Here is a 27220-nt window from a genome sequence, read left to right as displayed (position 1 = left end):
ACTGGAAGAAGTCGACAAGGTGGTCTGGACCAGATGGAAGGATTGGAAAAAAGTGAACGACTCCAATAGGAGGACACGTCCAACTCCTCCTTCGGTCTACAGAGTAAGGCCTCTTTCACACGACCGTTTTTTTTTCCGTTTTGCGGTCCGTTTTTTGCGTTCCGTATACGGTCCGTATACGGAACCATTCATTTCAATGGTTCCGCAAAAAAACGGAATGTGTTCCGTATGCATTCCGTTTCCGTATTTCCGTTTTTCTGTTCCGTTGAAAAGATAGAACATGTCCTATATTTGGCCGCAAATCACGGTCCGTTGCTCCATTCAAGTCAATGGGTCCGCAAGAAAAACGGAACACATACGGAAATGCATCCGTATGTCTTCCGTATCCGTTCCGTTTTTTGCGGAACCATCTATTGAAAATGTTATGCCCAGCCCAATTTTTTATATGAAATTACTGTATACTGTATTTGCCATACGGAAAAACGGAACGGAACAACGGAACGGAAACGGAACCACAACGGAAGCAAACAACGGAACAACGGATCCGTGAAAAACGGAACGCAAAACACTGAATTCAACATACTGTAGTGTGAAAGAGGCCTAAGGCTACTTTCACACTTGCGCTTGATCGGATCCGTTCTGAACGGATCCGTCTGCATTAATAACTTAGAAAAAATTCTAAGTGTGAAAGCAGCCTGAGCGGATCAGTTCAGACTTTCAATGTAAAGTCAATGGGGGACGGATCCGCTTGAAGATTGAGCCATAGGGTGAATCTTCAAGCGGATCCGTTCCCATTGACTTACATTGTAAGTCTGAACGGATCCGCTCGCCTCCGCACGGCCAGGCGGACACCCGAACGCTGCAAGCAGCGTTCAGCTGTCCGCCTGTCCGTGCGGAGGCGAGCGGAGCGGAGGCTGAACGCCGCCAGACTGATGCAGTCTGAGCAGATCCGCATCCATTCAGACTGCATCAGGGCTGGACGGAGGCGTTCGGGTCCGCTCGTGAGCTCCTTCAAACGGAGCTCACGAACGGACCCATGAACGCTAGTGTGAAAGTAGCCTAAGGCTCCATTCACACGTCCGCAATTCCCTTCCGCATTTTGCAGAACGGGATTGCAGACCCATTCATTCATTCCTTTCTATGGGGCCGCAATTCCGATCCCCCCCCAAAAAAATAGAACATGTCCTATTCTTGTCCGTTAGGCATTGTTACAATGGATCTGCAGAAAAAATAAATAAAATACATCTTTGTCTCAACAACTTATTGTCTATGGGGCACTTTTAAGAAGACATACATTTTAGATGCCGGTCTTAATAAAGCACTAAGCTGGCACTGGTTCCGCTGGGGTTATGAAGAGGCGCCAGCCTCTCCATAACTTGGGTGGATCCCCCGCCAGTTCTTGATGTAAGACCGCTTCCTTGCTAAAACAGGCTTAGAAAATGGTAATTGCGATGGGCCCATTGACCCTTCCCCACCACGTCTACTTTTATTTTAGACCTGGCATTAGTGGGGAAAAGTAGCTGTTACACCGCAATCTGCGCATGAAATAAGCCTAATATTGGGCGTATTTCAGCCTAATAAATGACCCCCTATGTATTTAATGGTGTAAAAAAATGTGTTCTTGGAGCTCAGACCTGTGACCCGGCTCTTAGACGCCACGCTGTGTGATCCAGACAAGATTTCATGCGGATTTTCTGCATACAAATCCAAACCATGTGCAGACAGCCTGCGATCACATGCAATGCATAAAGCGCAGCTGGCACAATGAACAGAGACTATTCCCTCTCTTACAAAATACCGGGGCGTCACACCTAGGGATGAGCGAATAGACTTCGGATGAAACATCTGAAGTCGATTCGCATAAAACTTCCCAGAGTTCGGGAAATTGTTTTTTTTACAGTGTAAGGCCTCCTGCACACAAATGTGTGTGCCCCGTGGCCGTGCTGCGGCAAGCGAAATGCGGGCAGCAATGCATGAACACCGACCGTGGGGCAGCCGCAGCGGATCGCGGACCCATTCTCTTTAATGGTTCCGCGATCCGGCTGTTCCGCAAAAATATAGGACATGTTCAATCTTTTTGCAGAACGGAAGCAGGGGACGAAACCCCACGGAAGCAGAGATCCGTTCCGCATCTCCAGATTTGCGGACCCATTGAAGTGAATGGGTCCGCATCTGCGATACGGAATGCACACGGAACGGTGCCCGTGTATTGCGGGTCCGCAATATGGCAAAAGGGACACCTACGGGTGTGTGCAGGAGGTCTAAATCCATTTCTGAAGTTATTATGCAAAGTCTCGAGACTTCGTGAAGTAATAACTTCAGCTCATCAGAGCCAATACATTCTAATACTGTACAGAGCGCTCGCTCCGTACAGTATTGAAACTAAATTTTATGCAAATCGACTTCAGATGTTTTATCAGAAGTCGATTCGATCATCCCTAGTCACAACATCTCTTAGCAACCATCAGTGAAAAAAGCATCGCACCCGCACTTGCTTGCGGAAGCAATGCGTTTTTCACGCAGCCCCATTCACTTCTATAGGGCCAGGGCTGCGTGAAAAACGCAGAATATAGAACATGCTGCGATTTTCACGCGACGCAGAACTGATGCGTGAAAAACAACGCTCATGTGCACAGACCCATTGAAATGAATGGGTCAGGATTCAGTGCGGGTGATATGCGTTCACGTCACGCATTGCACCCGCGCGGAAATCACACCCGTGTGAAAGGGACCTTACTTTCTGGATGTTACTCACGGTTTGACATTCGCTGACTTGATGAGTGGCTCTCAGTATATTGAGGGCTCACGGCGTATATTCTATCCTAAGCGACGGTCCACAGGGCTGGACTGGGGCACTTTGAGTATCCTGTAGGGTGGACCATCAAGGTGTCACTCAAAAGAGTCCAAATCCCGTGATTTCTGCAGGTAATGGAATGGCCACGAAAGAAAAGAATTTAAAAAATCCGCTTTAGGCAATCATGGTCGGGACACTCACCCTTAGGGCTCATGCACACAAACGTATTTTCTTTCAGTGTACATTCCATTTTTTCTTTTTGCGTTCCAATTTCAATGGGTCCGGAAAAAAAAAAGGGAAGTTACTCCGTGTGCACTCAGTTTCCATATGTCCGTATTTCCGTTCCGCAAAAAAATAGAACATCTCCTTTTATTGTCCGCATTACGGACAAGGATAGTACTGTTCTATTAGGGCCAGCTGTTCCTTTCCGCAAAATACGGAATGCACATGGCCATCATCCGTATTTTATGTGGACAGCAAAATACTTACGGTCTTGTGCATGAGGCCCAAAACTGTCAAGTGTCCCTTCCTAAAACGCTTAAAAGGAGCTCCACTTATCAGTGGCTATCCCTAAAGGCACACAGCCGTGCCTAGCCATTACGTGCGGTCCCCCTAGCAGTTTGTAGTCCCCAAAACACAGGCAACATCCGTGTGGCTGCCGCAGACGGATCTAGACCTATTCAACTTGAATGGGTCCGTGGTCCATCCACACCACAAAAAAAAAAAACACAAAAAAAAAGGAAGGACGAACAGGAGGCTCCTTTAGGCCTAATACAAACAATAGGGAAAAGCAACACAGAACCCAAACAAAATACAAAAAGGGAAAGGAAAGACTTAACTTCAAAGCGGCTATGGAAGCACCAGGAACTCCGCCAAGATCCACACACCAGCATGTGGCACATGTTTGCGTGCATGAGCTCTAAGCATAAGAGACCCTGCCTAGCAAAAAAGTCCCGACGTGTGTTGTCCGCATCTTTTGTAGGTCCACTGAAATGAATGTACGGCCGTCTGAATGAGCCCTTAGGGTGAGTGTCCCGACCATGAACGCCTTTTTTTTAGATTCTGTTCTTTTGTGGCCATTCCATTACCTTCAGAAATCATTGGATTTGGACTGTTTTGAGTGACACCTTGATGGTCCACCCTACAGGATCCTCAAAGTGCCCCAGTCCAGCCCTGTGGAGAGTCGCTAAGGATAGAATATACGCCGTGAGCCCTCAATATAACGAGAGCCACTAGTAAAGTCAGCGCTCACTGAACCATGAGTAACCGTCAGAAAGTAATACATTCGAATTCTCACTTGGGTAGAGCGAACTTCTGTTTTCAAGTTCAGCGTATCTAAGAATTCTGTTATTCTGTTATGGATTCTGCTACCACGGACCACAAGTTATTGTCCGTAGTAGCCGAATTTTTAGATAACCTGAACCTTGTACGCTGAACTTTAACACAAGTTCGCTCATCCCTAACTGTGACCATATCTGGTTGTTGAGGGCCCCACCTGCCTCAACCCGACCCTGCTTAATACTTTTATCATTTGATGTTTGATTATATTTGACATTTCTATTGCAACTTAGTGGTTTTAACGTATATTTTATACCAATAAAGGGTATGTTTTAGAGTAGGGTTAATTTTGATATTCAGTGATTAAGGTGTCAGAACCTTCTTATCTACAATCCAGGAACACCTATGGCTCCAAAAAGCTTACAATGTACTTACTAAGAGTACAAATAATACTGCTGTACTCAGCATATTTCCGCAAATAACGGGGCAGCAATATATAGGCCGTGGCCGTTTTCGCACCTCATCACGGATGCAGACCCATTCACTTGAATGGGTCCGCAATCCGGAAGGTTCCGTGAGAAACGGAGGCACAGAACCCAAACGGAAGCACTACGGTCCCCAATGCAAGGAACTGGCGGCACAGTCGTGGGCATGAGCCCTAATTATAATATTGAGAGAAAATGACTAAATAGAGCATACATTGTATAACAGATGAGCAGATATACCGTATAACGACACTACATAAAATAAACCGCAACACTTAAAGCTGAGGTTCTCCGATCCGTCCAATGTCCTATCAGTTCGCCAATGGAGGCTCAATTGTCAAATATATATATATCTCAATCAGAGAAAAATGGCGGCACTGGTAAAAAGTGAAAGGTTGGGTGCACATTCTTGAGGGAATAGACTTCTTACCCCAATAAATAGTCCAGAAAATGAATGGCGCTCCAGTAGGTCATGAACAAATAACTCAAGCTTGAAAAAGGCTCTAGTATTGAGCTGAAACGTTGTACCGCACGGGTGAATAAAGGAGTTTTTGGGTCATGACCTACTAGAGCGCCATTCATTTTCTGGACATATAATATATATGTATGTACAATTATACTGACGCATGCAAATTACTAAATACGTATCCGGTAAGTGACTACGGAAAGCGTGGACATTTTTGGATATTTTTCCTTAGCGCCAGCTACGGTTAGATGTAATGTTACGTAAAGCGATAAATAGTTCCTAATGGCGAAAACGGACAATGGGCGAGATCTACGGCAGCGACCTCCTTAACTGTGGAAGTGACAGCCGGAGAGCGCAGGTTTTACGTAATAGTGACACAATGTGACATGTGCTATAGGTGGCAATGACAGCTGTCACACATGGCACAGACAGCAGAAATAAAAAGGGGGGGGGGGAGCACCGGAGATTGAGAGAGGAGGATGATGAAGTAGTAGTGATACAATGTAACCCTGACAGATACAAAGTGATGCCACAATACACGGAGGTGATGGGGACACTGCATGCAGGGAGACCTGGCACACAGCCGCTCACCTACCGGCCCCTGTTTCCAGAGAATTCTCCGGTCAGTCCCGGGATCTCACTGCAGGATCAGACCCGGAAATGCCGCACTGACAGATCACAGAGCGAGCCGACGGAAATTACCGCCCGCCGCCACTAGATGGCAGTGTCACTGCGGGAGCCGCTGGCGGAGCACAGAGGATAGGAAGTCTCCGCCGGTGTGTGTAGCATCGGAGGGACACCCTGCGCACCGGCATCTACCCCCCTCCCTCCCCCCGGAGTGTCAGCATTGCAGTGGCTGGCTGCTGGAAATCCCGATTCTTGTCGTAGCCTCAGCATATGTAGCAGAGTTGAGTTTGTCATTGAACTGTTGCATGGCGCCGGGGATTGGAGACAGGCAGCCTAATTAGCCAACCAATCAGATCGCTTCTTCCGCTTCCAATTCTGCTCTGGAGAAATGTCAGCTGGGATTTGATTGGCATGGTCATATGGTGGAGGGCACTGCCCCGTGCTGCTGCTGGCCACATGCCACGTCAGCTGATGGCCGCCCACAAAATGATGTGGTTGCCATGGACGCTGGGCCGCATGTGGTCAGCAGCCCCTGAGGTCAGGTTTCCTGATGCAGTTTTGTAGTGTTGAGCGAATCGAAGGCGACAAAGTGGACTTGGTTCTGAATTTCAGGATAAATTCGATTCTACATAAACAAAAAAATAAATAAAAAATCACTGAAAAAACTAAGATAAAAACATCTTGCACGGTATGGTGCGTAAATGTGCGGATGTCCCTGGCCATCTTATTGAAGAAAATCACAGAAATACGATAATACTGCACTTAGTAAAGTAGATGCAAGCATTATATATGGACAAAGCCCTCACTCTGATGTGATAATATCTGAGACACTTAGGGCTCTTTCACACCTGCGTTCTTTTCTTCCGGCATAGAGTTCCGTCGTCGGGGCTCTATGCCGGAAGAATTCTGATCAGGATTATCCTAATGCATTCTGAATGGAGTGAAATCCGTTCAGGATGCATCAGGATGTCTTCAGTTCCGGAACGGAACGTTTTTTGGCCGGAGAAAATACCGCAGCATGCTGCGCTTTTTGCTCCGCCCAAAAATCCTGAAGACTTGCCGCAAGGCCGGATCTGGAATGAATGCCCATTGAAAGGCATTGATCCGGATCCGGCCTTAAGCTAAACGTCGTTTCGGCGCATTGCCGGATCCGACGTTTAGCTTTTTTAGAGTGGTTACCATGGCTGCCGGGACGCTAAAGTCCTGGCAGCCATGATAAAGGGGAGCGGGGGAGCAGCATACTTACCATCCGGGGCGCTCCAGAGTGACGTCAGGGCGCCCCAAGCGCATCGATCACGTGATCGCATTGCACGTCATCCATGCGCATGGGGCGCTCTGACGTCACTCTGGAGCGCCCCGGGAGCCGTGTGGACTGTAAGTATACCGCTCCCCGCTCCTACTATGGCAACCAGGACTTTAATAGCGTCCTGGGTGCCATAGTAACACTGAAAGCATTTTGAAGACTGATCTGTCTTCAAATGCTTTCAGTACACTTGCGTTTTTCCGGATCCGGCGTGTAATTCCGGCAAGTGGAGTACACACCGGATCCGGACAACGCAAGTGTGAAAGAGGCCTTAGCCAATATATATATTGATCAAAACACATCTGTGCCCGCCTACCCAGCACCAAGGTGGTCTCAGGTCAGGCGGGTCCTACGCTAAACCTACCCAAGCCGTTGGGCTTCTATGCTCAGGAGCGCAGACCCCGCACATATGGTGCGCTGCATCAGGATGGAGGAGGAGCGAGCGCACCTATATGTACCACCTAATCAAGGCGCTCTATGAGATAGGGAGGACAAAAGTGCAAATGCTACTCCCAGGATAAAAAAGGGGCGGATTCACATGCGAGTGCATTATTATCTTATTTCTATGATTTTTCTTTGTAAATTCGATTCGCCACAAAGCCGAATTTCATCGTGCTAGTGAACTGATTTAACCCGATCTTGTGTAAAAAAAATAATTTAAATAAAATCTTACTTACCCAATCCATTTGCTCACGACGGGTCGGCTGACCCCATCTTGCTTGAAGATGTCGCATGAAATACCATGTGTGGTGACATATGATCTTCAAGCAAGATGGTGGTGGCCGGCCTGTCTCGAGCAAATGGATCGGGTAAGGCTACTGTCACACTAGCGTTGTTAGAATCCGGCAGGCAGGTCCGGCAACGGCAAACTGTATGCAAACGGATATGTTTTTTTCCAGATCCGTTAGGCCAAATGCACACGGCCGTGAGCGGTCCGTGGTATCCCGGCCTGGCATCCTACTGACAGGAGGAGCGCACGGCGTCATTGGTTGCTATGACGCCGTGTGCTTCATGCCGCCGCCACCGCACTACAATAATACACTGGTATGATCTATACGAGTGTATTACTGTAGTGCAGCAGAGGCATGAAGCACACGGCGTCATAGCAACCAATTACGCTGTGTGCTCCTCCTGTCAGCAGGATGCCAGGCCGGGATACCACAGCCGTGTGCATTCGGTGATATACCGCAGGGTTCCTCACCTCCAGTCCTCAGGACCCACCTACCAGTCATGTTTTCAGGATTTCCTTAGTATTGAGCAGGTGATAGAATTAGTGTCCATGCATCAGGACTTACCTCAGGCATTCATTCTGTGGGATATTCTCAAATCATGACTGGTAGGTGGGCCCTGAGGACTGGAGTTGGGGAACACTGATATACCGGATTAGTCTCATCCGTTATCGTCCGGAATAACCGATCCGGTATGGATTTTTTTTTTAAAGATCAAAAGTGAGACTAGCTCCTCCTATATCCCAGCACAGACCAGAAAACCGGATCCGGCAACGCGGCATTAATACATCTCTATGGCAAGTACTGTATTATTCTGGGATTTTAGCCGAAAAAAAATACTGCAGCACGCTGCGGTATTTTGTGTCCGGTCAAATACCGTACAAGGGACGGAACGGAACGGAAGACATCCTGATACATACTGAACAGATTGCTTTCTATTCAGAATGCATTAGGACAAAACCGATGCGTTTTTTGTCCAGTATTGAGACCCTTTACCGGATTTTAATACCGTAAAAGAATAACGCTAGTGTGAAAGTGCCCTTAGTATGAATATTTTTTGTATATTTTTTTTTTTAAGAGTTATTTACATCAGATGCCGCGATCAGCTGTGAACGCGGCATCCAGGGGCGTAACGACCATAGCGGCAGACTTTGCGACTGCTATAGGGCCCAGGGCAAGAGGGGGCCCAGTCTTAGGGCTCGTTCACACGAACGTGTGATGCCCGTTTCCATATTGCAGAACGCATTTTCGGATCCGCAATACACAGGTACCGTTCCGTGGCCATTCCGCATCACGGATGTGGACCCATTCATTTCAATGGGTCCGCAAATCTGGAGATGCACAACGGAACGCTATGGAGTGCTTTCTGGGATTCCGCACTGCAAAAGGATAGAACTTGCTCTATATTTTTGCAGAATGGAAGGATCGCGGACCCAGTCTAGTGAATGGGTTTGCGATCTCCATGCGCCTGCCCCACGGACGGTGCCCGTGCATTGCGGACTGCAATTTGCAGTCCACAGCACGGGCACAGGCTTAACACGTTTGTGTGAACGAGCCCTTAGTTGGGATTATCTCCTCTTTTACTGGAGGTGAAAACTCGGTCAGGACTCCTCCCTCCAAAATTGGAGGACGTGTGGATGGACCCTAAGGCTGGGTTCACACGGGCGTGTCCGGATTAGGTCCGGATGCGTCCCGGTGTATTGCGGCAAACCCGCGCGATTGGGTACGCAATTGCAGTCAGTTTTGACTGCGATTGCGTTCCGATGTTCAGTGTTTATCACACGGGTGCAATGTGTTTTGCACTCGCGTGATAAAAAACCGACTGTGGTACCCAGACCCGAACTTCTTCACAGAAGTTCAGGTTTGGGTTAGTTGTAGTGTAGATTGTATTATTTTCCCTTATAACATGGTTATAAGGGAAAATAATAGCATTCTGAATACAGAATGCTTAGTACAAGGGCAATTGAGGGTTAAAAAAATAAAAAATAAATTAACTCACCTTGTCCTCTTCATCGCGCAGTTCCCGGTCTGGTAGATGAGCTGTCGGCTAAAGGACCTTTGGTGACGTCAGATCACATGCTCCAATCACATGGTACATCACCGTGGTGATGTACCATGTGATTGGAGCATGTGATCTGACGTCACCAAAGGTCCTTTAGCCGACAGCTCATCAGAAGAGACCGGGAACTGCGCGATGAAGAGGACAAGGTGAGTTAATTTATTTTTTATTTTTTTAACCCTCAATTGCCCTTGTACTAAGCATTCTGTATTCAGAATGCTATTATTTTCCCTTATAACCATGTTATAAGAGAAAATAATACAGTGAATAGACTGTCACCTAGCAACCATGAGTGAAAATCGCACCGCATCCGCACTTGCTTGCGGATGCTTGCGATTTTCACTCAGCCCCATTCATTTCTATGGGGCCTGTCCTGCGTTACAAACGCAGAATATAGAGCATGCTGCGATTTTAAAGCATTGCAGAAGTGATGCGTGAAAAAAATCGCTCATGTGCACAGCCCCATAGAAATGAATGGTGCCGGATTCAGTGCGGGTGCAATACGTTCACCTACCGCATTGCACCCGCGCGGAAATCTCGCCCGTGTGAACTCAGCCTAAAGGAACACATTTAGTAAACGAGGCAGTGGAAAAATGGCCCAAGGGTCAATGAAAGAGGTTTAGGTGGAAACCCTTCTGTCCTGGGGGGGGGGGGGCTGGTTTGATCCTTGCTATGGGGCCCTTCTCTATGTACGTCACTGGCGGCTTCTGAGGGGTACTATGATGGGGGGCGGGGGGCGCTCCCTGTCATTGCACCCACTACTTACAAAGAAATGTGAGACAAAGTAATTTGTCACTAAGCAAATTTTTCTTTAGAATTCGGTAAAGCAGCCAAATCTAATTTTTGACTAATTCGCTCATCTCTACAGTTTTGGAAGCTGGAACCAGGAGTGAATTAAAAATAAATAAATTGTACCCTCCTTTTATAATTCACTCCTGATTGTGGCTTCCAAAACTGCATCCCGACTGTGTGGCTGGACCCTAAGGGCTCATTCAGACAACCAAATCCGTTTTTGCAGTCCGCAAATTGCAGAGCCTCGAAACGTGGATACTGGACGTGTGCGTTCAGCATTTTGCAGAACGGAACAGGCCTATGATAGGCTACTTTCACATTAGCAGGGTCCGGCAGGGGAACAGCCTGTTGGATCCGTACTAACGCTTGCCTACGTGGAAGTCTGCTGCGGTCTCATTCACTATAATGGGGACGGGAGTCCGGCCACAGAATGGCAAACATGCCCCTGCTGGACCCTACTAACGCTAATGTGAAAATAGCCATAGAAATGCAGACAAGAATAGGACATGCTCTCTTTTTTGCGGTGCCGCGGAGGGCTGTCCGCATCTTTTGCGGTCACATTGAAGTGAATGGGTCCGCATCTGAGCTGCAACATTGCAGAACAGATGCAGACACAAATATACAGTTGTGTGAACGAGCCCTTAGGGTTCTTTTACACAGGCAGGTAATTGGCTATAATGTTTTGCGGTGCCGACTGAATCTTGCGGGTTGTGGACCGATTCAAGTGGATAGGTCTGCATCCGCAAACAGTGGGCACACGGCCGGTGCCCGTGCATTGTGGACCACTGTTCACGTTTCCCCTATCAACCACTGAATAATGATTGAAATTCTAACAGGGAACTGCATTGTCAGCAACATTCAAGTTATTCCCAGCAGGACTGACAGCGGAAAGGAAAAAGGAAGTTGGGTTTTCAGGAGCAGCTTGGCACAGAGCGCTGGCAGTGAGCGGAACTAAGCTCATCAGACTGGTTTCAAGCGGGATGATGACTTTTCCTTCGTAGACGCTTCCAGCGTGACTCCAGGTGTGCCGCCAGCCATGTACCTGTTCTGCCAGGTCACTTGTGGCTGCATGTACAGTAATACATCCATAAAGCACATTAAGGGTATGTTCACACTGAATATTTTCTGCACTGATGCAGATGCAGTTTTTCTTTGCTGACGCATTTTATAACGTGGTTTTGGATGCGGTTTTGGCGTACATTGTAATTCTTGTGGGGGTTCTGGGCGCGGATTCTTTTTAAAACAGAAAGCAGAAAAAAACAATGCTTGAATTAACACGTGGATTCCACATTGATATTAATGGAAAAAATCGACACACCTTTTTGGCATGGAATCCGGACCAAAAATCTGTCTTTTGAACATACCCATTAAGCTGATCTGTAAAAAAATACTGGATGGCAAACTGTGCCAAACCCAACCGCCATGAACAGTAAGGGGCTGAGCCACTAATATAAGGCTAGGTCTACATCACGACATTTGTCGCGCGACAGATAGGGCGCAACATTTTGTTGCACCAATGTCGTGCGACAATTTTTATAATGGCAGTCTATGGTGTCGCACTGCAACATGTTGTGACTGCAACGCAACAGTCGCAGAAAATCCATTCGAGATGGATTTTTCAGTGACTGTTGCGTCGTAGTCGCAGCATGTCACATTGCGACACCATAGACTGCGACACCATAGACTGCCATTATAAAAATTGTCGCGCGACATTGGTGCAACAAAATGTTGCGCTACAAATGTTGCGCCCTATCTGTCGCGCGACAAATGTCGTAGTGTAGACCTAGCAATTGCGGTCCCCAATGCACAAGCAACATCCATGCAGCGGGCCGGACCCATTCAATTTGAATGGGTCCGTGGTCTGTCCACACCGCAAAAAAATACAACATGTCATATTTATTTGCGGTGCGGAACAATGGAAAGAAACACCACGGAAGAATTCCGTAGTGCTTCCGGTGTTCTGTTCCGCTTCTCCGGAATTGCAGACCAATTCAAGTCAATGGGTCCACATCCGTGATATGTGGTACACATGGCCGGCGGCCGTGGATTGTCGACCCGTTGTTTGCAACGGCCGTGTGCATGAGGCCTTATTCCAAAGTTATTACTAATAACTTTTAGCCTAACATTGCATCCTGTGGCCAATCTGTTTTGGTTTCAGTCGCTGTTGGTTACGTCCTGTAGTAAAGCCTTGTAATACAGGACGCACATGCTCACAGCGCTTCTTCAATAACCTCTCCTCTATGTGCAGTGTCCGTCCTGAATGGACAGACGGGCAGACAAACAGATCATAGATAGATAACAGACAGACAGATAAATATAAGGATGAATTTTGTTCAGATAACAGATGAAGGACATTAGTGATGAGCAAAGTTTTTTAAAAATTTGATTTGGTCGATTCGCCGACGTTCGACAAGAAATTTGATTCATTATGAATTCATTTGTCACGAATTGCGATAGTTTTGGTATACCCAGGCCACTCTGCCTAATTATATTCATCCCATTGCCACATCCCAGTGTGAAGGCTTGCTGCAGGAGAGTGTATTGCTGTGTGCATTATGTTCTGGTGCACCCACATTCGTAGTTAAAGGGGTTGTCCGGGTTCAGAGCTGAACCTGGACATATCCCCATTTTCACCCTGGCAGCCCCCCTGACTTGAGCATCGGAGCAGTTCATGCTCCGATGCTCTCCTTTGCCCTGCGCTGAATCGCACAGGGCAAAGGTATTTTCTGGAGTTCTGGTGACGAACCGGGCTCTCCATGGGGCTGCCAGGCGGAGGCTTCCGCCCAGCAGTGAGCCTGGTGACGTCACCGACACTGGTAGGTGGGCTTTAGTGCTGCCCTAGCCTGTAAAACAGCTAGGGCAGCGCTAAAGCCCGACCATCAAAGCCGGTGACGTCACCGAACACACACTGGGCAGAAGCCTCCACCTGACAGTGTGTTATTGTAAATAATAGAGCCCTTGCCCTGCGCGATCCAGTGCAGGGCAAGGGAGCTCATCCGCGCATGAAATGCTCCGATGCCAACATCAGGGGGGATGCCTGGGTGAAATTATGGGTATGTCTGGGTTTAGCTCTGAACCTAGACAACCCCTTTAATCCATTCTGTAGGTACTGTGTCGTCAGTATTACAGATGTAATGTATCACTATCTAAATCACTGTGCAGGGCACCAAGATTCAGAGCTGATCTCTTCTGTCAAAGAAAAAGAAAAGCATACAGCAGCCTTCAATAAAACGAAAGACCTGTGCGCACCCCTGCAGTGTAACGGCTCCTTAGTGGAACAAAATAAAGACATGGAGGCAGCGCCAATAAAGTAGTGGAGAAAATAAATAAAGTTCTTTTAATGCATGTTGTGGCAGTCCAAACACGTTTTTTAATCCCTTCTGTTAGCTGTAGATTTACTCTGCGTCAGTGTTACAGGTCACTGTTACCCTCAGGTCTAGGCATGAGCGAATCGACTTTGGATGAAACATCCAAAGTCGATTTGCATAAAACTTTGTTTTAATATTATACGGAGCGAGTACTCCATACAGTATTAGAATGTACTGGCTTGTGGTGAGCGCGATTACATCAGCAAAGGTCCTTTTGCCGGTCCTCAAAGAAGAAAAAAGACGATGCCGGCCTCAAGTGGATAAGGTGAGTTAATTTTTTTTATTTTTTAACCCCTCAAGCAACATTTTAGTAAGCATTCTGTATTAAGAATGCTATTATGTTCCCTTATAACCATGTTATACTGTAAGGGAAAATAATACAGTAAATTGACTTAAATCAATTTGCTAACATCATCTCTTAGCAACCATGCGTGAAAATCGCATTGCATCCGCACTTGCTTGTGGATGCTATGCGATTTTCACACAGCCCCATTCATTGCTACGGGGCCTGCGTTGCGTGAAAAACGCAGAATAAAGAACATGCTGCGATTGTGATGCGTGAAAATGACCACTCATCTGCACAGCCAGGCATGGGATCCAGCCGGTTCTGCCGAACCGTTTGTTAAAATTACAGCAGGTTCGCAGGATCGGTGAGAAGCAGGAATCCCGACCTGGTCCTGCAGCATAAATCAATCCCCCGCACACAGCAAATGAATCCCCAGCTCAAGTATTTTGAGCATCCATAAAGCCTCTTTCAGAAGGTCAGTATTTGATCAGTATTTTAAAGCCAAAACCAGGAGTGGGTCCAAAACAGAGATAAAATGGAATAGAAATGTTTGCCTCTCTTCTGTGTTTTGGACCCACTTCTGCTTTTGGCTTTAAAATACTGATCAAAATACGGATACAGAATACGGACTGTGTGAAAGAAGACTTGTGCTCAAATTTCATCTCTTTTTGCCATTTATGTCTCAAATCAGTTTTTTTTTTAACAAGGAAAAATGCGCACGCAGGACTTTAACCCTTTGAGGACCATAAGTTTACCATCATCAATATAAAAATAATTATATTTTTTTCCATTTAAGAATGTATTTGAACAATAAATAAAACCATTTCCACACTTGTGTCATTTTTGGGGGAGGAGTTATGACACGGGACAAATGTGACTATTTAGGTCACTTTTAATGGAAGGCCCAAAAAAGCTAAATTTTTTTGTTACAGCAACTGAAGTTCGTACACTTCAGTTGCTGTAACTAAGCCATTTCATGAAATAACTGGCAAAAAGCTAGATCCATTTGTTGATAAGAACTAATATTTTGACTCAAATAAAAAAAATAGGCAATTAAAACCATGGGACAAATACGTCCCTTGGTCCTCAATTAATGGTCTCTTTGATCAGTAATTGTAAGCCAAAAACAGGAGTGGTTCCCAAACAGAGACAAGACGTAATGGGAATATTTGCATCTCTTCTGTGTTTTGGACCCACTCCTGCTTTTGGCCTACAAATACTGAACAAATAATGACCGTGTGATAGAGACCATATGGATGCTCAAAATACAAGATCCTTTATTTTTTCTGTTCTTCAGACAGTTTAGAAGAAGGGAAAAATAAACTATGATGTCAACACGAACAAACAGGGACAAAAGAGGCCCCATAACAGAGTAAGTATGGGGGTCAACAACAGTGGCATACAGTACAATATGGTAGCAAGGCCCAGTGGTATGCATATCCTTGTAAAAATTTAACATGTATTTCTATATTAGACCGCCTGTTGACAATGAGTCTGATGTATAACAGAACAGATTGAGTATGAATGGCGCAGCAAGTGAACTAGATAAACGCTCCTCTATATTAGACCGCCTGTTGACAATGAGTCTGATGCACAGTAAGTCTATCTATAACAGAACAGATTGAGTATGAATGGCGCAACAGTTGAACAAGATGCACAGGGCGATTACACTGAGCCTGCGCTGTCCCTGCAGTCTCCCTATGCTCTCCCTACAGTGTCTAAAAACTCTCCCTACGATCTCCCTACACTGTCATTGTAATCTTTCTATCCAAAATTCTGCAATTAAAAGCTTTGTGAAACACTGTCCCTAGCGTTTGGCATGTCTGTCCCTATGCTTAGTTCTCAGTGAAATGGCGGAGACCGTGGTGTGCGATGAGGCTTTTATAGGGCTGTGACATCACAGGGGATGGCTATCTGATTATTGGCTGGATGCACGGCACTATGAGTCCTATCGTGTTCCCAGGCTTCTTACTTTCACTTTGTAACTAATGTAGCTGCCATTTTAGGTAAAAAAAATGATTCCTAGCGAGAGGAAATTCGGATTTGTGGCAAAACTAATTTTTCCTGAAATTCTGATTGAATTGCACTAATGGACATTAGCACAAGTTGTGTCTGTTATAAATCCAGTTAAGCCAATATTACACCTGTAGATCACGCAGGCGATTGTTGGGAGGGAAGGTGTTTCTTCCCGGCAATCTCCTGCTTGCTAGCAGTATGGGGAGGAGTAATCAGTTATGCCGGCAGCAAATCATGATTAGACACCGCGATCTGCCACTGGCAAATAAGGATTTTTAAACCTGTTGAAAGATTAATTGGCGGCAGTATTACACTGCCAGACCATCGTAACGAGCATTCATACGAACGCTTGTTACAGATGATCTGAAAGATTATCTGGCAGTGTAATATAAGCTTTAGGCCTCATGCACACGGCCATTGCTTTAGTCCGCATCCGAGCCGCAGTTTTGGCGGCTCAGATGCGGGCCCATTCCCTTCAATGGGGCTGCAAAAGATGCGGACAGCACTCCGTGTGCTGTCCGCATCCATTGCTCCGTTCCGTGGCCCCGCAAAAAAAAATATAACATGTCCTATTCTTGTCCGCGCTTTGCGGACAATAATAGGCATTTATATTGAAGGCTGTCCGTGCTGTGTGCTGCGCACGGACGCCATCCGTGTTTTGTGGATCTGCGATTTACAGACTGAAAAACACACCTCGGTCGTGTGCATGAGGCCTTACACAGATAATTTTGAATATGTGGAGGTAGAAAATGAACTGATTAGTGTCACACGTCCTTTTGATGTCAGGACACATCTCACTGCCCTAAGGCATGACAGGACCGCAGTCACATGGCAACCAGGAAGTTGATCCCTTATTCATGTTCCTTTTAGACCAATGCGAACTGCATGGGGTCCCAGGGGTGCACCACCAATGAGGTCAGTTGAGGCGATCGCCTCAGGCAGCACCAGATAGGGGCAAGAGAGGGGCCGCCGAAGGGCCATAGGCTGAAGGGAAGGGGGTAGGTTAAGAAATTGGCACAGTTTCAGTTTTCGGCCCAGGCATCAGAAAGGCTAGGTGCACCCCTGGGGGGTCCTAATGATTGTTGGTAAGATCAGTTTGTATATTGCCCCTGTTTACACTGGGAGATGCACCTTACATTTGTCAAACTGGGATTAACAGGGGTCTGATGTGAGCTCTGTTACCCAAGAGCTTACGTACAACTTGAGCCGGATCTGTCCCTCTACGTAAAATCAGAGGCACAGTTTGGGCTATGTTCTCCGTCTGAATGGCATGTTCTTTAAGCTGATGAAAAATGCAAACTGAGATCTAAGAGGGCCTTTTGTAGGACTCTGTGGTACATCAGTGGACATGTTTATTACCCTGTGCCACATGACAGCGTTGCTCCTGTCCTGCCAGCTCTACAGGGTTCATGATGTGAACTTCCACTTGAGGCATTGCATGGGAACCAAAAGCACGATGGTCCCTACACATCTACGTTACAATACATTACCTATACCTCCCAACTTTTGAAAAGCCTAAGAAGGGACAACAGCTGGATGCTCCTCAACAATTTTTTAGACATGCCTCTAACTTTACCCATCTATGCACCCCCCCAATCCCAGCTAGTCGTTCCTACGATCCAGTTATCATGCCTCTGAGGTGACCACCTACTAAGGTCTAATGTGGCTTCCCCGTTCTGAGTCTTCCATTTTATATAATGTACATATTCTTACATTAGTGTAATTTTAGCATCTTGAACCTTGTGCACACATATCTTGTGCCTGTTTTCTACATTGAATTAAGGCCAATGAATTTTAATTAGTCTTCTGAATGTAGAAGACCTATTCCAGGCCTATCAGTTAATAAATCTCTCCATATAAATATGGGATCTTCGCGTACTGATGGGAGATGGAGGGACCTGCCAAGCAAAACAAACTGCAATGATTAAAATCTGAGGAACTTCTAGTTCCTGTTCACACCACACTTCGGAAGGGACGGGGCAGCTGTGCACACATCTTGTCTGATCCTCAACCATGAAGCTTGTTGCTCTGCTGCTAACTCTCTCTTTCACCAATGCTGCATCGTTCCGAATTTGTTCCTTTAACGTTCAGACTTTTGGAGAGGCAAAGTGTGCCAAAGCAGAAGCGATGACTGTCATTGTGAAGGTGAGTCCTCTTCAGACCATACTGTGGGCATTGCAAGTCAGAGCTATGCATCACCTACCTTCCTCCAACTTTACATAGAGGCAAAATAACCCTGATGATTGGCTCTGATGTGACATTGTGGAAGGAACCAGGAATTACTGTATATCTCCACACAAGCAAACACATCAGCGGTGGAAGATAACAGCCCTGGGTTCTGCCAGAGGATGCATGTCCTCGTAGATAGGGATATGGGCATTGGTGGTATAAGAACCGTAGCAATTAGACTGCATATTGGAAAAAGACAGTAAAACTGTTGCCATGTTTTGTTATAATCTATCATCCTAAACGAAGCATCTGTACTTCTGCTATGTTTATGTTTGGAATAATGTTGGAAATGGGTTAATTCTGGAATGTGCAGTGTTCGATTTTCCACCAAATGTGTGTTCATTACAAACGTGGAGGGGTGGAATTATAAGGGTAAATGCCCATGTTCAGGATTTATGTATAGACAATCCGCACTGAAATCTGCAGGCGTTCGCAGGGAAATCCGCGCGGTCAATCCGCATCATTTGGTGCTGGTTTTACTGTCCCCGTGGAAGTGAATGGAGAAAATCCGGGCAGGAAAAATAAAATAAATTGACATGCTGCGGATTTTAAAATCCGTACCATAGGTCAACATCCGTGCGGAAAAAAAATCAGCATCGTGTGCATGAGGATTTCATATTCTCATAGAATACAATGTACCTGAGCGCAGAAAATCCGCACGCAATCCTCATCGTGCGCATTTATCCTAAGGGAGCAAAAGCTGCACTCACGCCTGGCCGCGTCGGACTATGGTGCCAAGAGCCCACCAGTGAAATTCATTCTGGGGGGTCAGTATAAAGCTACATGCAGAAGCAGCAAGATGCTACAAGATAATTACTTTATGAGGGCAGGTCCCTGGGGAAAGAGGATACCCGCTAGCCTGACTCATTACCTACAAGTCATTTCCGCCACCCATTTGCTTCTACAATAACTACCGTAGGTGCAGTTTTTTTTTGTTTTTTTTACATAGCTGTACACTGCCTATCCATATGTGGTGCGCTCAGACTACTCTGCAATGTGCGACTTGTGCAGGGAATAGGGGACTAGGTGCCCACTAGGGGATTCACCTGTTCCCCTGTAGACCATTCCGAGTCTGACACCTGGGCCCTAATGGCACATGAGATTATCATGTACTAGAAATATAGATGGTACTGCTGCCAGGTGCCCAGGCAAATTAGGTGTTCAACTTGCCATCCCCTGCCCACCAATCGCCCCATGGAGGTGCACAATTTAAAACTTACAAAATTAAAGGGTCCTTGTTAATATGTAATTATGCGCTTGTGTTGAAGGAGCTTTCTTTAGGTGTCAAAAATGTATCAAGATGGAGGCTGTATAAGATGGGGCTGATGGACATCATTTGGAGCTTGGAACCCTGCCCTTATGGGAATTTCTGATGGTGTCTGCCATGTATGCCCTTCCAAGCACATAATGCAGGAACAGCGGCAATGGGTTAATCTGTCTCCAGCTACTCAACGTTGCACTTGGTTTCCACTCAGGGTGCAAATTGAGCATGAAGCAACACTGTCCACATTCCACAAATACACACTGCTACCACCTTGTGAATTCGGAGGGGGGGGGGGGGTTTAGGTAGCCCGAAACACACACTCGAGCAGTCAAATGGTTAAACACTCTCTGAAAGGCTATGGATTCTTTTAGAGCATACAAGGACAAACCAAAGTTCTAAGCTTTAACAGAAAAAGGTGCCTAGCTTTTTTGACATTGCTAACTATTTTGGTCAGTTGTCCTTTTACAAAATTAATCAGGAGAAATCCCAAGCCCTGCCTATCAATGTAGACCCGGGTTTGTTACACGAACTTAAACAACGGTTTAGACTTGATTGGCAGAAGTCTCAAATCACATATCTGGGTATACAGGTGTCGCATCCTTCCACAAGGTTATTTGAAAACAACTATCCTAAACTAGCCTCTGAAATGGGTAGAGACATGGCTGAATTCTCAAAAAATACGGTATCATGGCTGGGTAGGATAGCGGCGTATAAGATGCTGCTACTGCCCAGACTGTTGTATCTCTTCAGGTCAATACCGGTTGAAATTCCTGATTCATACTTCGTGTCATTGAATGCTAAACTACGACTGTTCATATGGGATCATAAAAAACCCAGAGTGGCCTTTAAGACCATTCTTAGGCATCAGAGGAAAGGGGGTTTGGGGGTTCCACATATCAAATTTTATTACTATTCAGCAGTACTAGACCAACTTTCACACTGGTGGTATAATAGTCAGGGGAAGATCTGGATACAGATCGAAAGACATATCTGTGGTCTGGAATCATTGAAAACTAGGCTGTTGGCACCCATCTTAGGAATACCTCTCCCCCCCCCCTACATCAATGTGATTAGATTTTCAGACACGGTCTGGAAATCCTTCATCAACATAAGGAAGAGGAAAATATATTCACCATTATCTGACTGCTCACTTGACTTCTTAAAAGACCAAGTAGAGCTAATCCCTGTACAGGAGTGGGAGAATTTAGGGATAAAATCCCTACAAGATTTCTATGCCAAGGGAAAATTCCTGTCCTTCTCAGAACTTAAAATCAAATTTGGTCTTAATAGAGATGATTTTTATCGGTATCTCAACCTTAGAGACTTCATCAATAAGCAGCTGATTAGAGATAAACCGAAACTCCCCCATATGATTCTGATTGGAAATTTGTTTAGGAAAAAGAGGGGCATATCTGTTTTCTATACACAATTGATGGAGTCCCTTAACTCTTCCACAAGCGGCCACATAGTCAAATGGGAGCAAGACCTAGGAATTTCTATTGAACTGTCAGAATGGCATGCATCCTTTGCAAACATTCACAAATTTTTTCATAGTACAAAACATAAGGAGGTAATTTTTAAGACTTATCTAAGGTGGTATCACACCCCGAGCAAGCTCCATATTATGTTTCCTGATTCCACTGATAGATGCTGGAGACAGTGTGGCAGGAAAGGGACGCTTCTTCATATTTTGTGGGACTGTGTTATCATAAAACCCCTCTGGAAAGCTACGGAGGTCCTACTTAGGAGCGTTCTAAAATTCAATATAACTCTCACCCCACAGTTAGCCCTCCTCTTATTAGGCCTGGAAGACCTACCTAACAATTTTAGATCTATTGTAGCACATATTGTCATGGCCACAAAATTAGTTATCACCAGACACTGGAAATCAGTAGACACGCCCCATATTAAGGAAGTGTGGCAGGCAGTTAATACCACTTGCTCTTTTGAACAGTCTATTGCTAGGGTCCAGGACAAGCTACATATATATCACCATAGATGGGATGATTGGCGAGACAGCTCATACTATTCTTCTCAAATTTAAGGGTTGTTTCTGCACTGTTATTTTGTTGTTGGGTTAACACCCCGTGTTCTTTTCTTTGTGTTTTTCTTTCCTATGTTACAACGCAACTCACCTGAAAACATGGTTTAATCTTTTCCTGAATTAGGATTCCAATTCATATTACTGAGTATATATTTACAAGTTTCACTTTCTTTCTATGTATCATGGGAAAGCTTGTTCTGTTGTATTTGAATTTATTTTACTGTAAAATTTAATAAACAAAATTTTACAAGAAAAAGGTGCCTAGTTCAGCAACGTCAAAACATAAAAATAAAATGAGGAGGCATACAAAAAAAGCAAAAGGGAGAAAATAGCAGAAAGATGTAAACTGGCATAGTCTTTTCTGCTCCTGCAAGGGCACATGCCTCAGACTCAACTGACCCCCATGAAGGTGAACTCAGGACATAGGGGATATTCAATTTGGGCAACAGATGCCAACTTGCCCATTCTTTGAAGTCTGTTCAAACTGGGCACAATGCGTCATTACTACCGTAATTAGTTGCCATGGTCAAAGGTATATCTTTTCATTACCGCATTCCAGGCTGCAAGCTAATCATTAGCATCGCATTGGATATCCGCTCAATAGTAATTTTTTATAAGAAAGAAAGCAAAATATTTGAAAAGTTGAGCAAAAGCAGAATCCAGACACCCGCTCGTCCAATGTACCCCCCCCCCCCAGTCCATTTTTTTAATGGGAAAAATAGTGCCGCTTTTTTTGCTCTGTCCACCATGAAATGATGACTCGGTAACGGAATTGTTGGCAATTATATCTCTTATCCTAGGTTATATCTCGCTGCGACATAATGCTACTGATGGAGATCAAAGACAGCAAGAACAAAGCGATTAACATACTAATGACAAAACTGAACAGGTAAGGTCCCATCGTCGTGGTACATGGAGGTGGCGAAGCACCAGGAAATTTAGAGGGGTTTTGCACTAATTTCCAGACGTCTCAGACTGGCAGCACCCATGTAGGTGAACATACTTACTTCATCCCCAGTGCTGGGTGCCACCTCATTAGCTCCCCAGTCTCCGTTGCTGGTCTCAGGTCCCTCCATGTAAAGGTCCTGCTCGACGCAGCCAATCACTGGCCGTTGCTCCCCTTTGCATCCTGTCACATTATCATATGACACAAGGGGACCAGATCCCCACTGCGGCCAGTGATTGGTTGCAGTGTGGTCAAACCAGGGAGCGAATGAGCCAGGACCTAGTGCTGAAAATCAAGTAAGCATGGTCATCAACGCGTGTCCCCCCAGTCTGAGAGGTCTGGAAATTAGTGCACAACACCTTTAAGAAGTTGCATTTTTCAGGGTTTTGTTGGTGGTGGCGGCAAGGGGGGGAGGGGCTGGTTTAAAACTTCCTTCAAAACTGACATGGAGGGAACATATGGGTGATTTTGATTATTCAAATGTTATATATTTTTTTTTTTTTTTTACTCTACTGAGCCATTAATTGGCTAGTCAGTGGCTGTAAATCACCAGCGACGATTAGCATCCTCCATGTCTATCTCCAGAATAAGCACCCTGAAGAAGAGAACTCTAGGTACCTTAAAGGGGCTGTATGTTAATTACTACTATCGGAACACCAGGGAGGAGACATCAGCTTCTCTCCTGGGCGTTCCTTCTCCATGGCTGTAGCGCTGTCTAATCACTGCGCAGAACGTCACAGGGAGAAAAAAAAACCCTCTCTGGCTGTAAAGTTCTGGGCTGCGATTGGACAGCGCTACAGCCAGGGAGAAGGAACGCCCAGGAGAGAAGCTGATGTCTCCTCCCTGGTGTTCTGATAGTAGTAATTAGCATACAGTGCAGGAGATGGTAACGGGGGCACAGCAGGCGAACGGAGCGGCGCCCAGGGATAATAGTAAGTGCAGGGAGATCCCTGGGCGCCGCTCTACATGTCCTGCTACTTAGTTAAGAAAGTCCGGACCCATGAAAGGTCCTCTTACAGATACATGAGGCGGGTGCGGTAACTGAAGTGTTAACTGCCGCTGATCACAGCTCCCTGTCAGAGGTCGGGTGCCGGCTATGTGATTCTGCCGCACCTGCCTCCTGTATCTGTATTAAAGGTTAATTATCATTGGTGGCGCAGTGCACCCCCCCCCCCCCCCACTATTAAAAACATTGGTGGCAGTAGCCACAGGGTCCCCTCCCCTGCTCCTCATTGGTGGTGCAGTGGCAGCTTCTGATTGGAGCCCCCAGCAGTGTAATCCTGGGGCTCCGATCGGTTACCATGGCAGCCAGGACGTTACTGAAGCCCTGGCTGCCATAGTCCGCTTCCTGCTGCTGTGTGCACAGAGCAGCAGGGAGTATAAAGTCTATTCACCCTGATAGAGCTCTGTCAGGTCGAATAGGACAAGGGATGAAAAGATCCAGGGTATAGCCCCTAAGGGGGGAAATAGTTATTAAGTAAAAATAAAAAAGGTTAAAAAAAAACACTAAAATATTAAGTAGAAATCACCCCTTTTCCAAATTTTACATATAAAATATATAAATAAATAAACATATTACATATCGCCACATCTGAAAAGTCCAAACTATTAAAATATCAAAAACATTTTCTATGTGGTGAGCGCCGTAACAGAAAAAAAAATAAAAACCCAAAGCCCCCCCTTGCAAAAATAGCATATATATAATCTACATATCTATAATACAATCGCAGACTACAAATATCTATATGTACACATACAAAGTCTACTGGGATATTATACTTGTATACATACACACATATAGCAGCTTGCTCCTCAAGTGTTGCTGGTCCAGGGGATGGCAGGAAGAGTGAGACTCCCAAGTTTCATGTCGTCTGTATGTTCCTGTGTCCCAGCCCCCACCATGGACTCCACCCTGTGACCACTTAAATATCTTCCCATTCTGTTGGCCAAGAGAATGTTGTGCAACTGCTTTTCACCGTGCCCTTCCTGCCTGATATACTAACAAGGGACACAATGACCAAATGGCTACTGAGTAAAGCATAGAAAAAGAAAAAACCCAGCCACAAAGAGGGCGCCAATCACCCAGATATAATACTGTGGAAATAAAGTGAGGTGAAGGAGAACGTAAAACTCCGAAAGATGTTGTCCAAAGCTTTACGATGTAAAGCAACCGGTGTGTAAAAGCAATCAATGCATAAAAGCATAAATAAAAGCAAATATATATATGAGTGACTCACTTCACTGGGGTTGATAGTCTATGGGATAAGCTCAAGACACCCATAGGCTTAACTCCCCTGCCAGGATCACTTGTAGAATCTCTGGAAGAACCGCCGTCACCACGGAAGGCACTTCTGGAAAGTTACCTTTATTTGTATCAAGACTCATAGCATTTTGGGGGGGTTTCTTAGCAAGTACCCCCTCCCTCAGGAGCAGTCAATATACAAATACAATAAAAAGCATAAGCATATAAGAGTGTGTCAAATATATGGGTCTTATATACCGCTGTGTAATGTGTGCCAGCTTGAGACATGCACGTGGGGAGGCGGGATAGGGATATTGCGTCAATTCCAGTTTCGGGGAAAATGGGTTCCACAGTGGAACGCATGTCCGTTTTTGGGTGGCTAGCATAATTTATTTCTGAATCATATGGCTATTCATATTCTCATAAAACTAATAAATACTAGGGATGTGCCTCTCCTAAAAAAGTGTAGGGATATAGAGAATGGGGGGCGGTGTCGTGGATCAGCCGAGACCGGAAGTCCGCGACTTTCTGCCGATGGAACGCATCCGTGCAACGCAGAGGCCCACTTGACTTCCGGATGGAAAAGATGTAGCGGCCGAGCGCCGGAAAATGGGCCCATCTACCGACAAGGGGCATGCGCTACCAGGACGGGGAACTGAGATGGGGAGGGGAATAACAATGTCCATGTAAAGTGAGTATATTTGGGGGATGAGAGAGCGTCTTATTTGACCTAAACCTCTACATATATTCAGGAGTATAAGATAGAGAAAGGGGAATGTAGCCTCATTAAATAGAAGGATCATTTCAACAGTATATGCATAAATAAATAAATAGGTGAACCATAAAAACCCTAGAAAAAAAATATATGAAAAAATAAAAAAAAGGGTCATACTGTAGTACTAGGTTAGGCTAAGATGAGGCATGCTGGTAATATAATAATAATATTAATAATAATATAATAAAATGATAAAAATGATGCATTCCTAGCATATGGTCATGTATGGTATAAGTATCTGCCCCTAAAAACACATGATATATCTACCCCCAAAATAGTACTATATATCTGCTCTCAAAATAAATAAGGCGTATCTGTCCCTAATATATACATTATAAAATGCACACTATAAAGAATATATGATAGTGGGTTATGTATAGATTGAGAAAAATAACTGCACTGCCATATTCCAAACTGGTCACTTTATTTGTAGAAAAAAGTAAACACTCAAGAAATAAAAAACATCATCTTCTTGACGCGTTTTGGGCACCCAGGCCCTTTGTCAAAAGAATGGTATGATAATGAACATACAAAAGTTAAAATACACGTTTAGAAAATGGATCCACCTATCAGGAGAAAAGTTTAAATAACATGTGGGAGGCAACCTAATGTTAGCCTCAGGGTAACAACCACCTGTGAATAAAATACACTTCAGTAAATCTTCAAAGCAAGAATATACAGGTAAAACTCGAACAATTAGAATATTGTGCAAAAGTCCATTTATTTCAGTAATGCTAATTAAAAGGAATTGCATTAATGCAGCTTAAAATTAGAATTTTGTGCAAAGGTTCAATATTCTAGGCTCAACGTGTCACGCTCTAGTCAGCTAATTAGTCCATACCCCTGAGCAAAGGGGACCTGTGATAAGCTGTAAGCCATAATCATCCAAATTATAACAAGTAAAGGCTTGAAATATCTCACTTTGCCTGTAATGAGTCTCATATATTAGTTTCACCTTTTAAGGTGCATTACTGAAATAAATGAACTTTGCATGATATTCTAATTTTTCTAGTTTCACCTGTAGAGCACTGTTCAGACACTCTTGAGGTGCTTTTGCAATACAATTAAAAACACACACTAAAAACAAAAGCAATAAATTGATAAGCATAAAGTCCCTGATGTTAACAGTGGTATAGAACGTCCTGTCTCCTCTTTAAACCTGTTGGGAATCTGGTTTCAAGCATAAAAATGCAAAAAGTTTCCCTTGCTAGTAGTTTTTTCTTATGATCGCCCCCTCTGTATGGTTTAAAAACCCTTTCGATTCCACAGAAGGTTAAAAAAAGATAAATCACCCCTGTGGACATCACGGAAGTGTCTGGAAACTGCAGAGGCGTTCAGTGCATTCTCATTATTCGCATCGGATAAATGTTTACGGATCCTTGTTTTTAAAGTATTAGTAGTGCATCCCACGTACTGCAATCTACAGGAAGTGCAGCAAATGAGATACACAACATACTTAGTGTTGCAATTAATGGTACTTAGTGTTGACATTTAAGGGCACTTTCACACTAGCGTTTT

The 27220-nt window shown here is 45.1% G+C and overlaps 2 protein-coding genes across 3 annotated transcripts in view; one reads left to right on the top strand and one right to left on the bottom strand.

The window, feature by feature from the left end:
- The window catches only part of LOC122943971 (monoacylglycerol lipase abhd6-A-like), a 47378-nt gene extending 22819 nt beyond the window's left edge, over positions 1-24559 (bottom strand). Inside the window, exon 1 of one of the 2 annotated variants that reach the window (XM_044302151.1) lies at positions 24477-24559. The gene's annotated coding sequence lies outside the window, so the exon portion shown is untranslated. Of the gene's footprint in view, positions 1-5618; positions 5848-24476 lie in introns of those variants that run through there. The other variant, XM_044302150.1, reaches the window with a different exon arrangement.
- LOC122943972 (deoxyribonuclease gamma-like) overlaps positions 18125-27220 on the top strand; it is a 28503-nt gene continuing 19407 nt past the window's right edge. Inside the window, exons 1-2 of the mRNA XM_044302155.1 lie at positions 18125-18347; positions 22540-22628. Coding sequence (XP_044158090.1) covers positions 18216-18347; positions 22540-22628 — 221 coding nt within the window. The 5' untranslated portion in view covers positions 18125-18215. The remainder of the gene's footprint in view (positions 18348-22539; positions 22629-27220) is intronic.

This window comes from Bufo gargarizans, chromosome 7 (genome assembly GCF_014858855.1).
Source record: "Bufo gargarizans isolate SCDJY-AF-19 chromosome 7, ASM1485885v1, whole genome shotgun sequence".
NCBI classification, from domain to species: Eukaryota; Metazoa; Chordata; class Amphibia; order Anura; family Bufonidae; genus Bufo; species Bufo gargarizans.
Note: the sequence above shows the minus strand (reverse complement) of the source record. Positions and strands in the feature narration are given on the sequence as shown.